Source organism: Nyctereutes procyonoides, unplaced genomic scaffold, assembly GCF_905146905.1.
Source record: "Nyctereutes procyonoides isolate TBG_1078 unplaced genomic scaffold, NYPRO_anot_genome, whole genome shotgun sequence".
Classification (NCBI taxonomy): domain Eukaryota; kingdom Metazoa; phylum Chordata; class Mammalia; order Carnivora; family Canidae; genus Nyctereutes; species Nyctereutes procyonoides.
The window spans coordinates 57,812,883-57,833,615 of record NW_026575146.1 but is presented as its reverse complement, the minus strand read 5'-3'; the positions used below and the strand labels follow the sequence as shown (position 1 = coordinate 57,833,615).

Genomic DNA, 20,733 nt, shown 5'->3' with positions numbered 1-20,733 from the left:
TGCCTCTCAAGGGAAGGTGATTAGCACACTTGGGTATGTTACAGGGCAGGTCTGGGGCCTTCCATGATCAGCCTAGATGAGGGTTTCTCAACTTTGGTTCCATTGACTTTTTGAGTCAGATGACTCTTTGTTATGGGGCTGTCCTGTGCATGTGGAGCAGCATCCCAAACCTCTACCTATGAAATGCCAGTAGCCACTCTGATCCTCCCTCACCGTGGTGACCGTTAGAAACATGCTTAGACATTGTCAAATATCCCCAGGGCAAGGGGAGCTGGAGGTGACCAATGTCCCTGGGCTGAGAACCACCCACCTAGAAAGTGTATCAGACAACGACAACCACTTCCATAATTTTAACAGCTACCATTTATTGTATTATCTCCAGTCCTCATGCTGATATTACAAAGTAGGTCTTATAACCTACATTTCACATTTGAAGAAACTGAGGCTCAGGTTAAGTAGAGGACCTTCCCTAAACCATGCATCCAGTAGGTCTGGGCTTCTGCCTGAGGTTGGTCTAACTCTAAAGCTCATATAGTTCATGCTGCACATTCTGTTTCTATCTAGAAAATTAAGGATTTTTTTTTCTTTGAGGAAACTTGAGTCCAAACATATTTATTGAGAAGCCATGAGAAGCTGTAAGAGAAATTGAAGATGTTGCTCCTGTCAAGGAGTTTTCGGTACCAGTGTCACTGGGGAAGTGACGCAGGTTGTAGGATGTCAGACTCCTACAACACAGTTAAAGAACAAATGAGGCAGTCCCAGTTGGGGCCAAGATGGACATTTCCAGAAGTAGAGCTCTGAACTGGATGCCCTTTGTGTATGACTCTCACATGTCTTTGCACTGATGATACAAAGGATTGAAACTTTGAGGTTCACAGGGTCTACCAGCCATCTCTCCTTTGAAACATCAACTCTCTTGCCTTGGTGTGGGCTGTAGGTGGCTTCTAGCCAAACACTCTGCCATCTTCTTTTTGGCTCTTTGCAGGAACTCTACCTTTCCCCTTTCCCTTCTCATAGCAGTATATTCATAAGCTTTGAGCTTGCTGTAGTAGTCTGAGAATTTGTTGTAGAGGATGGAAATTGGCATCCCGTTGAGGATAATTCCAAAAGCAATGCAGAGAAAGGCAAAAAGCCTGCCCAGGATGGTCTCTGGGTACATGTCTCCATAGCCCACAGTAGAGATGCTCACCTGTATGGGAAGGAAAGTGGGAAGGAACCATTAGCACTGTGATGGAGGAGAAAACAGGAGAGAATTGAGCAGGAAAATGTTTAGTCTCCCTGAAGGTACAGACAGATCATGTAATGGGTCCCACAGAGCCAGCTTTAGGAGGTACCAGAAGGTTTGCCTGCAGGATCTGCATCATGAAAAGAACACAAGCTGTGGGGCTGCAAGTCTTGGTTTAAATTCTATTATGAGTTTTCTCATACACAATACAGAGATCATAGCTGTTTTAAAGGGTTGTGGAGAGCATATAAGATACCATATGTAAAGCTCCTGGGGTAGCATGGGTTCAATAAATGTGGGTCTCTGCCTCCCCTCAGAGAGGCCAGCTTTAGGACCAGGGCCTCAGGGTTTGCCCACAAGATAGATGTACTGGGAAGAGCCCGGGCTTAGAACTAGTCATACATGGGTCCATGTCCTAACTCTGACCCTTCCCCACTGAAAATATTCCGTCTCTAAGCCTTGGTTCCTTCATCTAAAATACCCAACTCCATAGTCTTCTCTTGAAGACTAAATAAGAAAATGAACACAAAGCACTTAACACAGTATCAGGCACACAAAAGTATTAACCTCCTCTGTTGTACTTCTCTCATCTTTAAAATGGAGAAAATTATAATGCTTCTCAGAGTTATTATGTCATTCAAATGAGATATTGTCTATGAAGGTGCTTTAATTGCAAATGTCTAGAGAAACACACACTCATTATTTTGCAAAGGGACTTTTCTGTAAGACATCACAGTCCAAAAATGTGTTCACTCCGCATGAAATTTCTGCCATCACTCTTGCACACCACTTTAAATTCTACTAATTAGAGATTTATTTAGGTTAACAAGCTTCTGTTTTAAAGTGCAGATACCTCTGGGACTAGTTTCAGTCAGTGTAGCCAGAGAAAACCTGGGAAAATCTCTTGGGCCTATTTTTTAAGCCTCATGTACTGAGCCTCCTATTGGTCCCCAGACTATTGACTAAATTACTAGAAGGCTTGTAGGCAGGGCTGTTGCTTAGTTGAACACTGTGCATTGCACAACTCCAGGGGGCACCATTTGCTTCATAGATTTGTGGTGTTGCCATGATTTCCTGGAAGATGGTAGTAAAATGCACAGTTAGCCTGTTGATCCATACTAAGTGTTTAACTTAGAAATATAAACATTTTTTTGTTTTGATATAAGGGTTAGTTTAACTTAGGGTAAATGTAACTGATTAGTTAGAATAGAATGGAGAAGTGGGCCAGGTGGGCCAGTCTGGTGTTGCTGATAAGAACCATAGCTCCAGCCAGACCATGAAAAAGTGAAAGCTTGACCTCTTCTTTGGGATGGGGGATGTACTACCTCTCACTGCTCCATTTCAGTGAGAGACCTACTGAGGGTGGGCTGCCCCTTCCCATGGTGGGAGAATACAAGCAAGCACCTAAGAGAGGCAGGATGATATAGACTAGCTTGAGGAAACAGAGATGGCCTTAGGCTACCTGGCTCTGAATCCATCTCCCAGCTGTGTGACTTAGGCAAGTCACTTATATTCTCTCTGGCTCTGTTTCTACTTGTGAAATATGGCGAGAATAGTAGGTACCTACCCCATAGGGGTGTTAACGGACTGAAGGAAAGCCTGGTGCTGACTATGTGAGTGATAATGTTTAGTTCTCATGGTTTTTAGACCTGTGGGCTATAGAAATGGATTCCTGCTTGGATCCTGCTGAGCAGCAGGGAGATGAGGTGGGGGACACTCTGGCTCCAGGAGAGAATCTTCGTTTCCTACTTTTTTGCAAAGGGTGAGGAGAGGCAGTGGTACAGTGAGATCGTGGGTTACTCTCAACGTATGTGTGTGTGTGTGTCTTGTCACTGGCCATATCTGAAATAAAAGACCCAAGTCAGGTCTCTGTCTGGGTACGTGAACTAAACCATGGCTTTCATATGTTATTAAGCACAGCACTCATACCTCTGTATGAACTTTGAGTTCCTCTGTCTACTGGCCCTGGAGGAAGCCTACAGGCTTCTGGGTATAGGGCCAAGTGACAGGAAGGGGTAGTTCAGAACAGGAAGCATCCATGCAAGGCCAAAGCAGGGGCTCTGAGTTTACCTAGCCTGCAAGATGGAAGGCAGGAGGCTAGGAGAATGCAGAGGAAGATAATTGAGCCAAAGTGCCTATTTTAAACTTCTCATCAATCCCCACACTGGCTTTCCTTCACTTTCAACCTCGACTTCATTTTTTTTTTTTTTTTGGCTGAACTTTGAGTGAAGAGTCAAAAGCAAAGAGCATTGGCTTAAGGGAGATTAAATATTTGATGCACATAATATGACCTAAATATTTTTGTGTATCTTGGATCTCTATTTTTAGAGAAAAGATGTCTTCTGCTAGGAGGCTCTGTCTGACTGGTCCTGAAGAATCTGTTCAAAATGCAGAGCTAATCTTTGCACTGTCTATCCTGTGGACAGTTTGATTCAACTAGTGACATGGTGCTTGCTCCTTGCTTCCAAGAGAAATGCAGAATTTCTCAGTGTTCGGGGACTCTTCTCCATGTTCCACTGACCAAACCCATTTCTCCCTTCATGAACATGAAAAATGGAAGGCCCTAGACTGACACATGTGACCTCACAGAGTGAGTTCTTCCATTAGGAGGAGTTGGGTCTAGAAATGTGACCAGTGTTTCTGCAATCCATCTTAATATCCTGAAAACATTGGCTGGCTCAGCCACTCAATAAACTGGAAACGTACCATTCCGTGGAAGGCTTACATATTTTCCCTAGCCTTTGGGTCCCAAAAGCCAGAATGTGACCTTTCCCCCAGAAGCTCACCCATCAATCAGCAAATCCTGGCTGCCTCAACATTATAGGGAGGACAAGCATCCAGTTTTTCTCTGAAACCTCAGAATGACTATACTGGTATTTCTCCTTTAACAAGGAATGTTTGTTTCCTTCATAATGAATGAAGCCTAGATTAAATCTTGGCACCTGGTAATCCACACATGTAGGAAATAGGATCCCAGGGAACACAACCGATTTTTCAAAATAACAAACACCCCTTCTAGTGTTCGCAAACAATTCGAGGTGGTAAAGACCAGTAATTTCTGGCTAAAATTATTACATATCTCAATGCATGTTGTCTTTTAAAGGATTTAGCTTCAAAGGCTATACGTAGCCTATTCATGCTGTTATTGCTACAAATATTTTAGGAATTCCTCTTTGGATTCTAATCTGCACAGAGGAGTCAGTGGCATGACTTGAAGCAAGTAGTCTTAATCCTCAAGGTGGATAACTCTAGATGTCAATCTTAAACTCAAGGGTCTTGATGATATTTTAAAATCTCAAATCTGCATTAAAAAAGGTGAGGATTTGGCACCATTTCAAAAAAGTAAATGGGGCATATCACAGTCTCCAAAGATAATTCCCCAGTGGAATTCAGAGAATGTTTTGAGGGGTGGAAGCTTTGTTAGAATGAGGTCATGGGTGAGATGAGGGCTTTAAGGAGAATCCACCAGCCTCATCTGTATGTTAAAGTCCTGATGTGTATGTAAATTGTACAATAAGGGGGTGTGCAAAAACTAAGGCAGATATAGGATCTATTTATCCAGCCATGGAAAGGTACACAATAATGGTGGTGTCCTCCACATCCACGGTTCACTTGGTACTTTTGCCTATTATCCTCGACAACTCCAATTCCCACAAGTCCTCCTGGCTTACAGGAGGATCATTGTTTGAGGACCTCAAGGGGTACTACCCCAGAGTCTTAAGTCCACAGGAGCAAAAGTCATAGAAGTACCTAAGAGCCTTTGCTCCATTTATGGGTCCTGTGCTATTTCTGAAAGAGCTAAGAAGATGCCTCCTTCTTTTACTGCTATCTGTGCCAAACATTTACCCATTGTCTCTCAGTCCCAAGCGTGACACTCTTCTGGACTCTTTCCTGTAGTTCTGCAGCTGGGAATCTGCACACTACATTTCCCAGACGCCCTTGCTCACTGGCTTCTGGTTCTACAAATGAGATAGTGTGGGGACACTAGAAGTGAGTGAGGAAATAAGGGTCTCTACTCCTGCGTCTGGTGTCTGTCCCCATCCTCCAGTATAGCAGATACCTGTGGCTCAGGCATCTTTGGGTACATGGGACCCTAACCTCATGGTGTTATCCTAGGAGTCCCCGTGACAGCTGCTCAGTGGCTCTTTCTCTGCACTTGTGGGTTGGAGTAACTCTACCTTCTATGTGGTCCCTCAGTTCTAAGCCTGGAAGCTGTTCCATGTTTCCCCTTGCTTCTCTTCTAGCCTTCTAACACCCATGTATCTATAACCCTGTATCAAATTCCATCTGTTTAAAATATCTACTCCCCCCACCATTTTCCTGACTGCAAGTTGGCTGATTCACCTTCAAATGGGTCATCTTAAAGTAAGCAATCAATCCATTAAAATCAAATAAAATCTCAGCGATCTTGTAAGGGCCATCTATTTGCAAGGAAATGATAGCATACTTTGGGAAAACAAAGATAGGAGCAAGGTCTCTGTGGCACAATTATCTGTTCCCTCAGCCAGAGATAAATTTTCTTTTTGAAGAGTTTTTGTTAGTTTTTGAAGGAATGAGTTCATGACATAGTTTCCTGTTTGGTTTCTATAGTTTTAACTTACTCTTGAAGCTCAGAAGGAAATGGCCTGTTGAACGGTCCGGTTGCCCTTTTCTGCTTAAAAACATAGCTGCGCTGGAGGCCAATGATGACAGCTTCATTACAGAGCTGACTCTTCCTGCCTAGCTGTGCCATGCATCTCCTGCAGCCAGGCAGCCAGGAGAGCCCCAACATGGCTGGAGCGGGTCCAGGTGTGTGCCTATTTATCTGGACACGTAGAAGCTCTTCCAGGGGAGAACAGCTGACCCCCTCATATGTCTTAGAGTCTCTCTTTTTCCAGTAGAGAAGGAATCACTTCTGTTTTATTTTCCCCCAAATGAATCTGGAAGCAAAGGTTATGGCTTCCACATGATAAAGACTATCAACTAGACAGATATGGTAGCTTCTATTTATGGTGGATGTACTACAGGCTAGCATTTTACATATGTTTCCTATTACATTAATGCTCACAAATAATCTCCATTTGACAGACGAATAGGACAGGGCCATCTTACATCCTAATGCGTGAGCATTTGCAGACATGAATGTGTCCATGAGGGATTTGTTTTGCAGCTGGAGAAGTATTCACAACAATGAAAATTACTGTATTCCTCTTAAAACCTTGGGTTGATTTACAGAGGAAGGTTGCAGGATCCTTGGCATAGAGAGAGGCAAGATTATGAAAAACGAGTCATATTTTAGGGTTGTCTGAAAGTACTAATAGCACATGGAAGGATGGTTTAGAGAATGTGTCTCTAATGAGGTTGAATATATAAGGCATACAGCACAGTAGTCTGAAAGATACTACCAATCCTTTCTTTACCTCATTTTTAAACTCTCAGTTTGTGAATATGTATTTTCTGATGTGTACTGAGAGTTGAGCAGCACTGTCTTACTACAGTAGAATGACTGTATTATGGATCTAATTTTTTTAATAGAAATACAGTCAACACACAGTGTTACATGAATTTCAGGTGAACAACATAGTGATTGAACAAGCCTACACATTATGCTACCATCTGTTACCATACAACCTGATTACAATATCATTGCTTATATTCCCTATGCTCTACCTTTCATCCCTGTCATTTAAAATTCCATGACTGGAAGCCCGTAGCTCACACTCCTCTTCACCCACTTTACCCATTCCCCACCACCACCCTGCTATCTAGCAACCTCTAATTTATTCTCTGTATTTATGGGTATATTTCTGCCTTTTTTTTTTGGTTGGTTCATTCATTTTATTTTTTAAGATTCCACAGAGAAGTAAAATCATGTGACATTAGTCTTCCTCTAGTTTATATCACTTAGCATAATGTCCTATAGATCCATCCATGTTGTTGCGAATGACAAAATCCCATTCTTTTTTTTATGGCTGAGTATATATATCCCCTGCGCTGTGTGCATGTGTATATGCACACATACCACATCTTTATTCATCTATCAATGTACACATGGGTTGCTTCCATAATTTGGGTATTGTAAATAATACTGTGATGAACATAGGGGTGCATGAATCTTTTCAAATTACTCTTTTCATGTTCTTTGGGTTAATACTCAGTAGTGGATTTCCTAGATTGTACAGTATTTCTTATTTTTTTTTAGGAACCTCTATATCGTTTTACACAGTGGCTGCACCAATTTACATTCCCACCAATAGTGCACGAGGGTTCCTTTTTTCCCCACATTCTCGCCAACTCTTGCTGTTTCTTGTCTTTTTTATTTTAGCCATTCTGATGGGTATGAGGTGATATCTCATTGCAGTTTTGATTTGCATTTTACTGCTGATGGGTGATGTTAAGCATTTTTTCATGTGTATGTTGGCCATCTGTACATCTCCTTTGGAAAAATGTCCATTCAGTGGACCTAATACTTTATATCTTTCTGTATCTAAGCTCATTGCCATAAAACTTTTCAGTGCTTTTCTACACTGGATGGGATAATCTGGTCTTCTCTTAAACTCTAAATTTGGCCTTATGACTTTCCTTCACCAATGGGCTGAACAAATGACATGAACAAAAAATTATAGTGTTCACATGGTTGAGCTTGCACTCCCTCTCTTGTCCATTGCCATGGGCACATGCCTGCTGGAGGATGAAGGATATGTGGTCTAGTCTCCTCTTTCATCCCAGATGTCAGCCAGCTGATCATCAGACAAATGAGTGACTGGCACCAGCCCAAATGAAAAGAATCTTCTAGTTGAAACCAGCTTAAATTGCTGACTTGCAAACTCATAAGCTAAATCAATGCTTGACATTATAAGTGATTAAATTTTGGGGTAGGGGATCCCTGGGTGGCGCAGCAGTTTAGTGCCTGCCTTTGGCCCAGGGTGCGATCCTGGAGACCTGGGATCGAGTCCCACGTCGGGCTCCTGGTGCATGGAGCCTGCTTCTCCCTCTGCCTGTGTCTCTGCCTCTCTCTCTCTGTGTGTGTGTGACTATCATAGATAAATAAAAATTAAAAAAAAATTTTGGGGTAGTTTGTGATGCATAATTATTATAACAATAAATAATGTAATTTATGAATAGCTGAATACATTTACCATGGGTATGTGCTCAAGAAGTTTTAAATTACAAGATACGTGATCAATAGAAGACTTGGAGACAACTGCATCAGAGTTCATTCTGATTCCCCCTTATTGTCATTTCTGTTCAGTCATGTCTATATAGATGGGTTTCTTCTCATTTCTTCAAATTTCAGGCAATCCTATCAAAGGTAGATTCTGCACCCAGTTCTTTCTATCCTATTATCTCATAGGAGACACACATGAGTATCTGAAATAATATATTCTCTTTCTCCATTAGAATGGAAATCCATGAGGGAAAGAAATTCATTTTTTTATTGTTTTTCTATCACTCAGTATCCCTAGTGTTTAGAATACTACTTGGCACACTGGAGGTGATCAAAAAATTCTAGATCAGGGAATGAGTAAGATGAATTTTGTGATTCTGAAGAATTCATCTTTGTTTTGCATCTTTTACTTGGTATCTACATAAGGAAACAAAACATTCTGTCTGCATCATTTTGATGGTATTCTTTTCTCTTTGCTCTACTGAAAATATGGATAAATTCCACAATATGGAATGCCATCAGAAGTATGGAGAAGAATCTGCTTAATCTATATTGTCCTGGGACATAGAGCAGCATTTGAATGTTCAAGGGGCAACTCCTATAGTTTTCATAGAGAAGGTCAGACATATCTAATTCATAATGATTTTTACTAGTCTATAAAATTCTCAGAGAATAAATGGACAGAGGCTTTTGATAAAGGTTAAGGTTGGCCAATGGTAAGGTTGAAATGTGCAAATTTTGGCCTGTGAAAATAGTGCTTGATAGAGACAATGGCCACAAAATAAAACTTGCATCAGCAAAAGCAATAATCGCTAAAATTTGTTATCAACAAAAATGGAATGGCGATTCAACTTTTATTGTAAAACTTAAGGAAAACACTGATTTTTAACTAAAACAATTTTGGCATATAAAGGGGGGTAACTTGAAAGTTTTAAGTGTCATTGTACATTAAACAGATCAAGAAATTAAATGGGATCAATAGGCATTCACATCAGGAAATGTTTTAAAATGAAAAATTAGCAACAGAATTCTTACCAAATTTTGTAGTAATATACAAAATTTTAAAAAGTTTTGTGGGTTGAAAATAAGATACTTGGATGAATGGAAACTTGACTCTCAAACCTGGTAGTATATCATCAGCATGTGGATTTGCTCTCCCCCCCCCCCCTTTCTCCTTTACCTACAAAATAAATGTCATGTTCTGGGGACAAATCATCCTCTATCAGCTCCATCTGTACATGTGGTTTATCTACTATGGAGATGACCTTTTGTCACCTGGAATATGATCAGAATTGCAACATTTGGCTAGCTCATTGGGAAGAGCCTAATGTCATCCTATCACTGAAGAAAGCTCACAAATCCTATTTGACATATGAGTGCTCTGCTTTTCAGTGACGGAAGACTAATTGAATTATAGAGTTCTGTAGCCACCCCTTCTTAGAGACAAGAAAACTAAGGACAGGAAGTAAGGAAGTGAGGTTTCATAATTACTTAGTGTCAAGTTAATTTTTAGCAGATTTAGATTTAGATTTTAGTCCCAAATCTTCCATCTTGCTGAACTGCATTGTAGTTCTGGGTTGGTTCTGTGTAGCCCTGGGTCAGTTCACCTCAGAAGTTCACACCAGTTAGTAGGTTCTAACATACCCAATGATAATATTGAACGTACCTTGTTCCTTACATGGGGAAAAACTGGTTATATTTGCTTAATGTTCTTTAAGGCATTACAAGGCTTCTACTTCTAAAAATAGGGAAATCACAACCCACTTCTTCCCTCTATGTACAAATGTCAATTTATCAATCAGCATGTACAGTAATTGGTTCAGGGATTTTCCAGGGATTTATTTAGCCTAGCATACCAGACATTACAGATATTTGAGTAAGTGGCATAAATTATTATACAAGGCAAGTACTGAAGAAAACAACAAAAATAACTAAAAGACTGTGCAAATTAGGCAATGCACACCCCAGAAATGAAGCATGAAGGAGGCAGTGCTGACTGTAGAAAGGGCATGGATTTTGTCATTGGATGGGTTTGGGTTTGGCTACCTTTAGCTGTGTGTCTACACCCTCTGTTACTCACTTCCTCCAGCTATAGAATGGGGCGAGAATACCAGATCCTGAAGGAACTTCAGTGACACTGGAGCAAGTTTTGGTTGTAGATGCTTCTTTCCACACTCCGGTTTGGCTAGAACAAGTGCGATTTTAGTTACGGTGGACACTGGTCAGCTGAGTCTCACTTTTTCCCTGCATAAAGTTAATAGTTTTCTTCAAATTTGGAGCCATTTCCAATTTGTTCCCTTCAAAAAAAAAAAAAGTGATCCTAGCCATTCACAGGGTTGTGATACTGAAATAAGAGAATCTTTACAAACCACTTAGGACATCAAGTGTTGGATAGGTGGTGAGTAAGAATGAGGATGATGAATTTTTCCCACATAGGTGAACAAGAAATCCTTCTTAAAATCAGGCTGTCCAGGGATTTAAGACTACATCTAGATTGAGATTCCTAGAACCAAGTTGAATTCAGCTACTTACTGGACTGTGTCTTTCCAACTTTATAACCCCCACTGATGTTGTTATTCACCCGAGGCAGCAGAGGCCTGGAGAGAGCAGCGGCCCCCAAGCAAGGCAGGCTGGCTGCTGACCCAGGAAAGGGAAAGGGAGGACCGGCTTCGGCGGGGGCTGGGGAGGAGGGCGGGGAAGCCGGGGCCTTGGTACTCACCGCGGCCCACCACCAGGCGTGGGGGATGCTGGTGAAGTTGGTGTTGGGCACGTCGTGCTCCACGGAGTAGACGGCCGCCGAGAAGGTGAAGATGCCCATGGTGATGAAGAGCATCAGGCAGCCCACCTGCTGGTAGCACTGGCGCAGCGTGAAGCCGAAGGCGCGCAGGCCGGTGGAGTGGCGCGCTAGCTTGAGGATGCGCAGGACGCGCATGAGGCGCATGATGCGCAGCACCTGGCCCACCTTGCCCACGCGGCCCACCGTCTCCAGGTCGTGCTCCCGCTGCGAGCCCTTGCCGGGCCGCTGGTCCTCACCCGTGAAGCACTCGAGCAGCAGCTGCAGGTAGAGCGGCAGGATGGCCACCAGGTCGACCACGTTGAGGGCGCTGCGCGCGAAGCGCCGCAGGTCGGGGGTGGAGGCGAGGCGCAGCAGGAACTCGAGCGTGAAGAAGGCGATGCACAGCACCTCCACGTGCTCCAGGATGGGCCGCGGGTCGCCGCCGCCCGCGCCCTGCTCCGCGCGGTGCTGCATCTCCTCCACCGTGTTGAGCGCCAGCGCCACGACGGAGATGAGCACGAAGAGGCTGGAGGCCACGCCGATGGCCTTGGCGGCCACGGACGAGAAGGGCTTCTCCAGGAGGTTCCAGAGGCGGCGGCGCTGCGGCCCGTAGAAGCGCATGTCGCGGAAGAGCTCCTCGGCCTCCTCGGCCTGCGCCTGGGCGCGCAGCTCGCGCTGGATCTTGAGCTGGTCGCTGAGCTCGTCGCGCCGCTCCTCGAAGCAGATGCGGCAGCAGCGCGGCGTGTACTTGAGCCGCACGCCCCAGTAGCCCAGCTCCTCCAGGAAGCTGCGCGGGCACAGCTCGTCGCGCACCAGCAGCACCCCGGACGCGTAGAAGTTGTAGACCAGCTGGAAGACGGCGGGGTCGCGGTCGAAGAAGTACTCGTCCGTCCGCTCCTCGTAGTCGTCGCACAGGCCCAGCTGGCGGCTGCGGCTGGTGGACGCGGCCAGGCGGCCTAGGCGCGTCTTGGGGTGACAGGCCAGCTCGCCGCAGTCCAGGCGGTAGCTCTGGCCGCCCACGTTCACGTTCAGCGCGGACGCCGCGGCGGGAGGGTCGGTGCGGGCGGCCTCGGGCTGCTGCTCCTCGCCGGGGTCGTCCTTCAGATCATCCTCCTCCTCCCCGTCCTCGTCCTCCTCGATGTAGTAGTTATAGCTGCCCTCGGTCCACGGCGGGATGCTGGCCTGGGAGCCGGAGCGGGCCCCCACGGAGCAGACGCTCCTGCGGTGCTGGCTGCCCGCGGCCTGGGACGCCTCCTCGCCCTCCGTGATACCCCAGGGCCTGCAGCCCCAGGACCGCCGCCTCTCGCTCTGCTTCAGCATGGCCGCGGCAGGTGCACCCCGGCTTCTCCTTCCCGGCGGTCGTGGTCTGGCTCTCCGGGCTGCTGACGGCCGCAGTGACTTAGAGCAGCCTGCACCCGTGCCCGGCGGTCCCAGTCCAGCACTCCGAGGAGCCTGGGCAGGCGCAGATGGCTGTTGACGGCTCTAATCTTGCTGAGTGTTAGGAGGGATTTAGAGCCTCTCAGCTAGTTTCCTCCTCCGCTCCCTGACGTAGGGCTTGATTATGTGGTCTTAAGTCTGTAGATAATCAGAAGGTGGCAGAGACGATTGCTAATAAAAACGTCAGCAACTCTTAGGAGGTGCTCAGTGTCCCCGTGTTGGCGTGAAATCAGCTGAATTAACCATAGAAAACGGGTGCCTGGGTCTTGGCCTAGCTCTTGAAATTGCAGCCTCTGCAGGAGCAAGGACAGAAATGGCCCCAGAACGCTTGAAGCGCCCTTCATCACAAGCCTGTGTCCTTCTGGTGTAGCCCCTTGTTTAGATCACACAAGACCTCAGATGATCCCCTTCCCATTCTTTCACACAATCACATTTTTCTCCCCCAGATGGATTTTACTTAGCAGTACTGCTCTGGAGTTCAGTCTTATCTTCTCAGTAGTTGATTTGCCTTTGTCTCTGTTTCTCTGCCTCTCTTTTCCATCCTTCCTTTTGAGTGATAAAGGCGTGTTTCCAGATAGAGTCCCAGAACTAGTGGGTACATGTTCTTGTGCCCCTGCTTCGTGGCTACATTAGATCACATGTAAAGGTGACCAGACTTTATTCCAAGGAAAAGGTCTTCACTGTTCTTCAAGACATCACTTAAGAAAACATTTTTTTTTAAGTCTCTTTCCATGTGTAAAGCAAAGTACTAGATGCTGGAGATGGGAACTCTATGGGGACACAATCGCGCACAGTTTTGTGGGTGATGGAGTTAGGCAAGCGCAACAAAAGAGGGAATTAAAAATACGTGGGTAGCAGAGAAGAGGAAGAGATTTGTTCTGAGAAGAAAATTTGTTTCTAAGTTCAATTTATTTTGAATAGCTAGTAAGCGTTGATGGCAAAAAAAAAATTCAAAGGGTACAAGGTACATTATAGAGGACAGTTTGTCTCTCTCACAAATGGAACTTGCAGTTATCAGGTGTGCCTCTGAGGAGGCAGCCACTGTTACTGTTCCAGAATACTTTTTCATCGTTCCTCCAAAAATATTCTAAACGTATGCAAGCAAAAGCAAAAGCGCATCTCCATCTGTCATCTGAATAGCTCTTTATTATTAACACAAATCACAGTATACTCCTATACATTGCTTTTTCCAATTAACTATGTATCTTAGAGGTGTTTTAAGTGTAAGTGTCTATCTCATTTTGAGAGTAGCCGCAAGTAGTCTGACAGTGTTGAGCCTTCAGGTTGTTTTATATCTTGCCTCCTGTAAACAGTGGTGCAATTAAAACCTTGCATATACATTACTGTATACATGTTCAAGATGTAGGAAGGATCATCAAGAAATCTGACTAGATAGGACAAAACAAATTTGACAGATGCCTTGGGGAGAGATTAAAAATGATATCATCTTACACATGCATGAATAATTCTATTTTTTTTTAAGATTTAATTTTATTTTTAAGAGAGAGATCAGAAACATGAGCATGGGAAGGGGCAGGGGAGAAGCAGACCCCCCCTGCTGAGCAGGGAGCCCTATACAGGGCTCCATCCCAGGACCCTGGGTTCATGATGTGAGCCGAAGGCAGATGCTGAACCCACTGAGCCACCCAGGTGTCCTGATCAATGCTACTTAAAATAATGTTCTGTCTGATAGGAATGTGTGTCTTATTTGGAATTCTGATTCAAACAAAAAGGCTAAAATGTTTTCAAGACAGTTGGAAATTTGATAGTATTTAGGAATTCTTGGGAATACTTTTAGTTATGGTAATGGTCTTGTAATGGTAAAAGAGAGGTTGTATATCTTTAGAGAGACCTACTGACGTGTTTACGGACGAAATGATATGATACCTGAGATTTGCTCTAAGAAAATACAGCATAGAGAAAGAAAGGAGATGGCCATGGCATAGAAATAGGACTGGCCATGAGTCAGTACTGTTGACACGGAGTGATGAGGACATAGAAGTTCATTATACTATTCTGCTTTCCTAGGTGTTTGAATTTCTTCATAATAAAAAGTTTTTTTTTGGGTGCCTGGGTGGCTCAGTTGGTTAAACATCTGCCTTCAGCTCAGGTCATGATCCCGGCGTCCTGTCCTGGGATTGAGCCCCGTTGTTAGGCTTCCTATTCTGTGGGGAGCCTATTTCTCCATTTCCCTCTGGTACTCCCCTGTTTGTACTCTCTTAAATAAATAAAATCTTTAAAAAAATTTTTTAAAGGTATATATAAAGGATAAATTATTAGAAGTGGAATTGCCAGATCAAAGACTACATGTTAGTAATTTTGATCGATGTTGGCCAATTTGCCTCATAAAGTTTTTATGGATCTGTAACTCATCATCACACTTCTTGAACTCCACCCGTCTGATAGGTGAAAAATGATGTGGTATCGTTTTAATTTGTATTTCTCTCATTATGAATGCAGCTCAGTATCTCTTCATGTCATTAGTTGTATGTCTTTTTCTGCCTTTTATCAACAAGTTGGCATTTTTATTGATTTATGGGAGAGGTATCTATATTCTGAAAATAGACCCTTTAGCTGGGGCATGGATTGCAATTTTCATTTCTGACTTGATCCTTCAGTGAGTTTTTTTTTCCCATATAAATTTTTTATTTGAAGGCTTCTCAGCGTAGTGCCGTATTAGGGAAGTCTTCACCCACTCTGTAATTTCAAAGGTTTTTCTTCACATAGTTCTACTTCTCACATTTAAGGATTTGATCCATCAAGAATTAATTTTGAGGTAAAGAGTGAAGTAGAGACCCAACTCCATTTTCCAGGGTTTGATCCACATGTCCCAACACATGAACTGAATAATCTGGTTTTCCCCCACGGGTGTGTAGTGCTGTCTCTATCACATCATGCAGTTTTAATTATGCGTCCAGGTCGTTGGACAGATAGATCACAGTTGTTATAGAGTCTGCACCTGCTGACCTGGTTCAGTTTTCAATAGACCTTAAACTTCCAAGCTTAAGATAAGGCCTAACCAGGCCTAGTGCAGCCTCTAAGTTCCTAAATGCGCTTCTTGTGTTCCCTGGATGGCCTACAATATTAATGCTGTTTCTCCAGACACGCACTGAACTATTCTCCAGTTTCATCTCTTCTTTCTATTGTGCTGAATACTGTCAACAAGTGCCTTTTCTCTGCAGAAGTGATCATACTATTATAAAAGAGTATCACTATTCTATTTCTCATGTCCTCTCCATTGCGGTCATATGCCGGTTCGTACCTAAGCTTTCAATGCTGTCACGGCTTTTACACTGAAACACAGGAGAGTTAGTATGTCTGTGAGGCATCTCAAAGCTAAGTGCAAACACCACAGCCATGGAGTCGTCAGGGAGTGTTGCCTGGACAGACCACACTTAATTTTCTCTTACACGCAAATGCATCTGTTGGTTTGGGCATGTTGCTTGGATTTTGCCCTTGGATTTTTCCTTTGCCGAGGGCAAGGGTAGATGCGTATCCACACATGGAAAACTTTACTAGCAAGGACAACTGCCCAAAAGTAGAATGGGAATGCATTTAAGAATCTGTAGGGAGGAGGGAAACCTGTATGATCTTAAAGCTGGCTTCTGCCTTGAAATTACTGAGATTCCAGATCTTTCTTTGATGATTCATTTGTCTTAAATTCCCTTTTGCCTTTCCTGTCCTGTGATCCTTATCCTTCAAAAGTCAGCTCAGACATCCTCCTCCTCTTTGAGCGATTCTTCTCCAACAGCTCTGTGTTGCGTCAAGATGGGTTGTTGCTCCTTCTCAGTGTTAATTTAAGGTGACACCTATCACTAACTTGAAATATGAGGCACTTATTTTATTTTATTATTTAAAAAAAGAATTTATTTATTTGAGAGAGGGAGAAGCAGACTCCCCACTGGCCTGGCAGCCAGATGCTGCACTCTCCATCTCAGGACCCTGGGATCATGACCTGGGCAGATGCTTCACTGACTGAACCCTCACAGGTGCCCCAAGGCACTTACTTTAATGAAGAGAGATTTAAAAAGTTTCCCATTACAGAAGTTCTATAAGTGCATTATAGAAGAATTTAAAAAATAGAGTGTAACACTCAAAACTAACACAACATCAATAGCATGCCCAGATACTGTGCTATGTTAATACTTACAATAACCTATCATTAAATATGTTAATACTTACAATAACCTATCATTAAATGCTATTCCTCTTTTGCAGATGAAGAGACTGGGACACAGGAATTAAATGACTTGCCCATGATTGCACACAAAGTAAATTGTGGAGCTCAATTTTACTCCAGACTAACCAGCAGGTTATAAAGTAGCATATACATATAAACTACCCATAATCTGACCATCCAAAGACACTCTTAATATTTTAACCTATGTCTTTCTATTCAATTACACATACACAGATGTATATTTAACATGGTCATGGTAATATTGGACATAAAACTATGTATCCTGCTTTTTGCATGTAACATTTTCACATATGCATTTTTTTATTTTTTAAAATATCCCACTTTGTGGGGTACCTGGGTGGCTCAGTAGTTGAATGTCTGTCTTTGGCTCAGGGCATGATCCCTGGGTCCTGGGATCGAGTCCCACATCGGGCTCCCTGCAGGGAGCCTGCTTCTCCCTCTGCTTATGTCTCTGCCTCTCTCTCTGTGTCTCTCATGAATAAATAAATAAAATCTTTATAAACAAAATCCCACTTTGTAATCATTATTTTAAATAGCTACAAATATCCTGTATTGTGGATGTACCGTCTATAACTAAACCAAATCTCTTTTATGGAAATAATGATTTTTAAGCATTCCACTATTTTAAGTAATGATGTGATAAAATGAGAGATTTTTTTCTTCCATTCTTTGGGTTGTTTTGTTTTGTATTCTGAGTTAATTTTTGAGACCGTTTGGCTAGATTTTTTTGTTTTTGTTTTTAGGCGATTCTCTTTTAATACTGAACCTTCCCATGTGATATTCCTACTGTTCTGTTTAGGACAATCTTTCTCCACACCAGCCTGTCTCTTCTTCCTCTTGCCAACTCATGTTCACCTTTTGTAAGTGGAGAGCTAACTCCTCTTAGCCTGTCCTCCAGGACAGCTTCCCTGCATCCACGAAAACTGAATTCAGTCCCTCACACATGTGCTTCTCTAACAGCTTGACTTTGCCTAGCAGAGTTCTTCACACAAATGCTATCTTGCCTGTAAACAAGACCAGACTGAGTTCCAGAGGGCTGGAACTAGTCCACAGGTTCTAGTCCACTGCCTGACATAGAGGAAGGACTCAGAACTACTAACTAGGGATGGAAATATTTAACGCTTCCTGCCAGCTTGCTTTGCAGTTTGCCTCACTGTTCACTCTTAGCCCTGAAGGATAGGAGTGTCTTCATAGCACCTTCACTTGAATAGCATTACTGGCTGTTCTTTGCTTATTGACAAGTGAAAATGCCATTACAGTTTTGTTTTAATCAACTCTGTGTTAATTACACACTTGTGTGTTCCCCCACTAGCCTCTAAAGTCTTCAAAGGTAAAGACAATCTTGTCTCTGTGGCCCCAGTACCAAGTAGAGTGTCCAATATGTAGCAGATTAGAAGAAAAATATGTTGAAGATCTCTCTCTATTCTTACAATTGCATATAAGTCTAGAATTATCTCAAAAATGTTAACAAAAATTTACTACTTTGGGGGTGCCTCGGTGGTTCAGTCAGTTAAGCGTCTGCCTTCAGCTCAAATCATGATCCTGGGGTCCTGAGATTGAGTCTTACATTGGGCTCCCTGCTCAGCGGGGAGCCTGCTTCTCCCTCTCCCTCTGCCTGCCTCTCCAAAGCATTCATTCTTTCTTTCTCACGCTCTATCTCTCTGAAATAAATAAAATCTTAAAAAAAAGAAAGGTATACTACTTTGCACTGATACACCCTAAGCCCCACAACAAAGGGAAAGAAAACTGGTGGGCTTTGAGGAACACTGGCTGGGCATCCTGCCTGCTTTTCTTTGGTGACAGAGATTGATAGGCAGTGTGGTACACCGCAAAGGACATTAAAACTAAGACAAGATTTTGCATTCTGGTTCAAAGCTTTGGGAAAATGACTTCAGCCTTTTTCATCTCAATTTCCTCACCTGTAAGATGGGTTGTGGAGGATTTTCCAGTTAATATAAGAAGAAAACACCCCTCTACTTTATTTTCAATTGGCCTGCCTATGCCAAATGCTAGCACCTGCTGTTCATGAACAGATAGACATATCTCCCCATCCAGCTACCTATTACCCCAATTCCTGATTGTATGCCTCCAACACACAGATATTCATTTTTAGCCCCTGGAGAATTTCACAGCAGAGAAAGAAGTCACATTCACAGTCCACCATGAAAATTAATTCCTTTATGTTAAAGGAGCACTGATGAATAGAACTCATACATTGATAAAATATTTTTATGGCTCAAAATATGACTAGTGCTACTGAAGGGACAGAACTTAAAATTTAATTTATATTTAACAGTCATGTATGACAGGTGGCTACCATTTTGGACAGGGACGTATTAAGAGACCTGTGTCTTGATTGTCTCTTTTATTTATGTATTTTTTATTTTTATTTTTTTTAATTGTCTCTTTTAAATATGCACTGGACCCAGGAGCCATGAACTTTTAAGACCTTAAGCCCTTGGTCAAGTGAGTTTGCCAGCATAAACTGGCCCACTACACTTAGGACTAAAGGGAAGTGAGACAGGGGAAAAGTAATATGGGTAGGACAGTGAATGGAGCGATGGGACAGGTGGATGGTAATTTTGGGGGGGAGTAAGTTTCAGAACAGATTCAGGTTCAGGATGGCTCAGGAAGAGCCTGAATTTCAGGGAAAAACTAAAGTAACTGGTAAGAAGAGCAAAGTTACTGAGAATACAACTACTTTTGCAAATTTAACCAGACCTAGTCCTGAGAAAGGCAGAGAGAGAGAGAGAGTTCAGTATTCCCTTGGAAAGCTGCATTTCCTTTAAGGTCTCCAAAGTTCCTGTCGGTAAATGACAGAGGCCGTAATCGTAAAGTAGGAAGTTGAGATGAAGATCTAATACCCAGAAAAAAAAACAAAGAAATTACAAAACAAGAACAAAAAAACCAACAGTCTCCCCAGTTCTCAATAAAGGAAATAGAGGAGCTTTTTGAGGCGGGGAGGGAGCTGTTGTTAAGCCTGGTAAATTTCTTCTGATAACTGAATTATTGAAGTATTCGTTGACCTCCTTCTCTTTAAATTTGCCTGTCGCATTGTAGGCAAAATGTGCAATGGTTGGAAATCGTGATTGATTGCAAAGTGTCTTAGTCAACTGAAATCCTCTTTGACCCAGTGAAGGTTTTCTGTGGGTTTGGAAAAAGGAAGGGTGAGGGATGAGGACAGGGGAAGGCTGTAAGGAAACGTTCTTGTCATCAGGGTCCTGTAATCAGGCTAATCTGGGGGGTGGGTGTACCCCCTTCTTGCAAGCACATCCATCTTCTTTAATCCCCTCTTTGAAAGATGAAGAATCTGGGCCACTTGGACACCTTCTCCACTTTTGAGCTGCCATCGCAGAGTGTGCAGCCCCTAACGGGGTGTCCCTTACTTAGAAAGACTTCACTTTGATTTCTGATCCTCATTTATGATTTCCCCTAAACATTCATAGACAGTCTTCCAACATGGTTCTTTTTTGTTCTTCCCCCTCACTGATGCAACAGATCTTGCCACTATGAAGCAGATGCAAGGTGATGCAAGCTAAAGCATAAACATACTGTGTACAAGACCCTCTGTGACTTCCAAGCTGGGAGGGACGCAGTGGTCGGCTGTTTCCACTGTTCCCTTGAGAGATAAGGAAACTGAGGTGTCCAATCAATGAATGCGTGACTCTGGAACCCTGTTTTCACTCCCCCTAACTTGACATTGTTTCAGCATCATTGCATCTGGTGTTTCACCTTGAGGTTGTGTCCATGTGGAACAAGCAAATTGTACATCTGGTAGGTGTTCTTCTGAGTAATTTAAATATGAGATCTTGACATTTAATGAAGAGCTAAGGTAAGTTACACAAACTGTCTTCACTGGTCTAATTCCACAGCAAATGTCTGTCCTCCATTTTGTGTTGAGTAGGTAATCCGAGTCGTATTTCACATAACTTCCAGAAATAACATCT

At 43.1% G+C, this 20,733-nt stretch overlaps 1 protein-coding gene across 1 annotated transcript; it reads right to left on the bottom strand.

The window, feature by feature from the left end:
* Positions 1–907: 907 nt before the first annotated feature.
* Positions 908–12,468, bottom strand: KCNV2 (potassium voltage-gated channel modifier subfamily V member 2). The gene is made up of 2 exons (XM_055309643.1): positions 11,092–12,468; positions 908–1,189 (listed from the first exon to the last, which is right to left on the bottom strand). Exons 1-2 carry the CDS (start codon positions 12,466–12,468, stop codon positions 908–910), a joined length of 1,659 nt encoding a protein of 552 aa, XP_055165618.1.
* Positions 12,469–20,733: the final 8,265 nt, after the last annotated feature.